This window comes from Penaeus vannamei, chromosome 9, assembly GCF_042767895.1.
Source record: "Penaeus vannamei isolate JL-2024 chromosome 9, ASM4276789v1, whole genome shotgun sequence".
Classification (NCBI taxonomy): Eukaryota; Metazoa; Arthropoda; class Malacostraca; order Decapoda; family Penaeidae; genus Penaeus; species Penaeus vannamei.
Genome location: NC_091557.1, coordinates 37,475,865 through 37,478,364, shown reverse-complemented (window position 1 = coordinate 37,478,364; position 2,500 = coordinate 37,475,865). Strand labels below are relative to the sequence as shown.

Sequence of the window (2,500 nt, the reverse complement as noted above, 5' to 3'; positions counted from 1 at the left end):
AGTGTTCTGGGTTGTCGCAGGCCTAAAGGCGGTGGTAGGACGCGGGCGATTCGCTATCGATGTGAAGGGTCGGTTCTGCAGTGGCGAATTGGTGGGCGGACGGTAAGGCGGTGTCTCAAAGATGCGATTCGGTGGGATAACTGGATTGAGTCTGCAAAAAAAGAAATATGTGAATTAGATGCGTGAAATGATGCCTAGATTACAAAACACTAAACTACCGATACCATGAAAATTACAGAAAATTCTCAAGATGTAGTATCAAGACAAAGAATATTTCACTAGCGTTGCCAGGTGGAAGCTAACCGTCCAGGGCGCGCACGGTAAGCCCGGTAACCGTTCTCGTCGGCGATGTATTCCATGGTGATCACCTCGCCATTCGGAGCCGTGTAGCTGTCGGGGAAATCAGTGGGTGTCAGGGAGACGAAGCCAGCAAGGGTTCGCCGACAACGGGAAGAAAGAGAAAGTACTTCCTCACCAACCCGCCCACGCCCTCATTTCCTTCCTGACGCTAATGATCCCTTTACGCTGCATAATCCTAAATTTTAAACATACTTCCGAAACAAGTAAACCAAGAGGATGTAATTACTACAAAATACACATCGTCATATTCAGTCTAGTGATGTATCATTTGCTGAATATATTTCCAGAAATGAGAACGTCATTACTCACGAATATGACCCGGTGACCTCATGTGTATAGGGCCCAGTGAGGCGAGCTCCCTCTTCCCTCACAATGCCGTTCCCTGTCGCGAATCTGTGAGGGAGGAAGTCAAGTCAGGACCATATTAGGCTTGATTTTGTTGAGTTTTCGAATTAAGTTTCTTGAATGTGTCTTCTTGTGTTTCTTATACGTTATGTGAATGATGTGCGCTGGAAAGAGGGTTGTAGTTCTCTGTGGAGGAAAGATGTGAATGATTTTTTTTTTCCGCAATGCAGATTCTATAACTGGCGTTTCGATACTACAGCTTTGTCAGAATTACATGCCCCCGATGCAGATGCAATATCGCTACTTCTTACGTATCTCACACTGTGCTCCAGGAAAGGATTTTAAGGTAAAGGTAAACTATATTATATTACTATACTAAGATATGTATGTGTGTGTGTGTGTGTTATATATGTATATGTCATATATAGATATATGTTAATTATATATATATATATATATATATATATATATATATATATATATAATATATATATATATATAATATATATATAATATATATATATATATATATATATATATATATATATATAGAGAGAGAGAGAGAGAGAGAGAGAGAGAGAGAGAGAGAGACTGAGACTAGGTGTATGTGTGTGTGATATATACAGTCTATCTATCTAGTTATCTATAAATGTATAAATATATGATATATATATATAAATCTATATATATATATATAAATATATTTATATATAATATATAAAAATATATTTATATATACATATATTGTATATAAACTTTTATGTCTCTGTCTATTTGACTTTCTATTTATATATATATGTTCATCTCTCTCTCTCTCTCTCTCTCTCTCTCTCTCTCTCTCTCTCTCTCTCTATATATATATATATATATATATATATATATATATGTGTGTGTGTGTGTGTGTGTGTGTGTGTGTGTGTGTGTGTGTGTGTGTGTGTGTGTATGTATGCATTTTTGTGTTTCTGTATATTTGTGTGTTTGATTAATGTATTGGAATATATGGATATGAATAGATAGATGAATAGAAACACACACATAAGTGCGTGTGTGTATGTGTGATGTATGTATTATGCATGTATATCTATATCTATATATATGTATGTATCTATCTATATATATGTATATATATTGTATATATATATATATATATATATATATATATATATATATATATATATGTGTGTGTGTGTGTGTGTGTGTGTGTGTGTGTGTGTGGCTGATGGATGCTACAGTGGTATGGTAGGCGCGTCGATACATACACGAGATAATGTATATAGAGAGAGAATATGAGAAATAGCATCCGTGTGATCAGCATTACCCGCATGATATTAGAGGAACGTTGGAACAGACAGACTAACCCGAAGTAGTAAGTGCCGTCCTGGAAGGGCCCGTCTCGAACGTCATCCAGAGTTGGTATGTTGGCTTGAAGTCGACGCCTTTCCTCTTCTTGCTGACGGAGGTTCTGCTGCCGCTGTCGGAGTTCCTCTTGCTCTCTCTGCCGCTCCTGTCCTCTGATAGTCGCCTCTTGCCTTTGCCTCTCCCTCTCCAACTGAAGGCGAGCTGCCTCTCTCCTTCGGTTCTCTTCCTGCCGGCGAAGTTCGAGTTGTCGCCTCCGCACCTCCAGCTGTCTCTGCGCTGCCTGTCGCCTCTGAATCTCCTGCTGCCTCCGCAATTCCTCCAGCCTCAGACGTCCTAGTTGGTTCTGGCGGGCGGGCTGCTGTGCCTGAAGGACTCCTGGTGTCTGCTGCCCGAAGGATTGCTGCACCACTGGCAAAGGCTGCACCAAGGAGTCTCG

General features: G+C 40.0%; 1 protein-coding gene across 1 annotated transcript in view; it reads right to left on the bottom strand.

Moving 5' to 3' along the window:
- LOC113825447 (capping protein-inhibiting regulator of actin dynamics) overlaps positions 1 to 2,500 on the bottom strand; it is a 4,993-nt gene that overhangs the window by 981 nt on the left and 1,512 nt on the right. Inside the window, exons 2-5 of the mRNA XM_027378282.2 lie at positions 2,064 to 2,500; positions 670 to 753; positions 304 to 390; positions 1 to 151 (exon numbers count right to left, since the gene is read on the bottom strand). The exon at positions 1 to 151 is cut by the window's left edge and continues 981 nt beyond it; the exon at positions 2,064 to 2,500 is cut by the window's right edge and continues 138 nt beyond it. Of these exons, the coding sequence (XP_027234083.2) occupies positions 1 to 151; positions 304 to 390; positions 670 to 753; positions 2,064 to 2,500 (759 nt within the window). The remainder of the gene's footprint in view (positions 152 to 303; positions 391 to 669; positions 754 to 2,063) is intronic.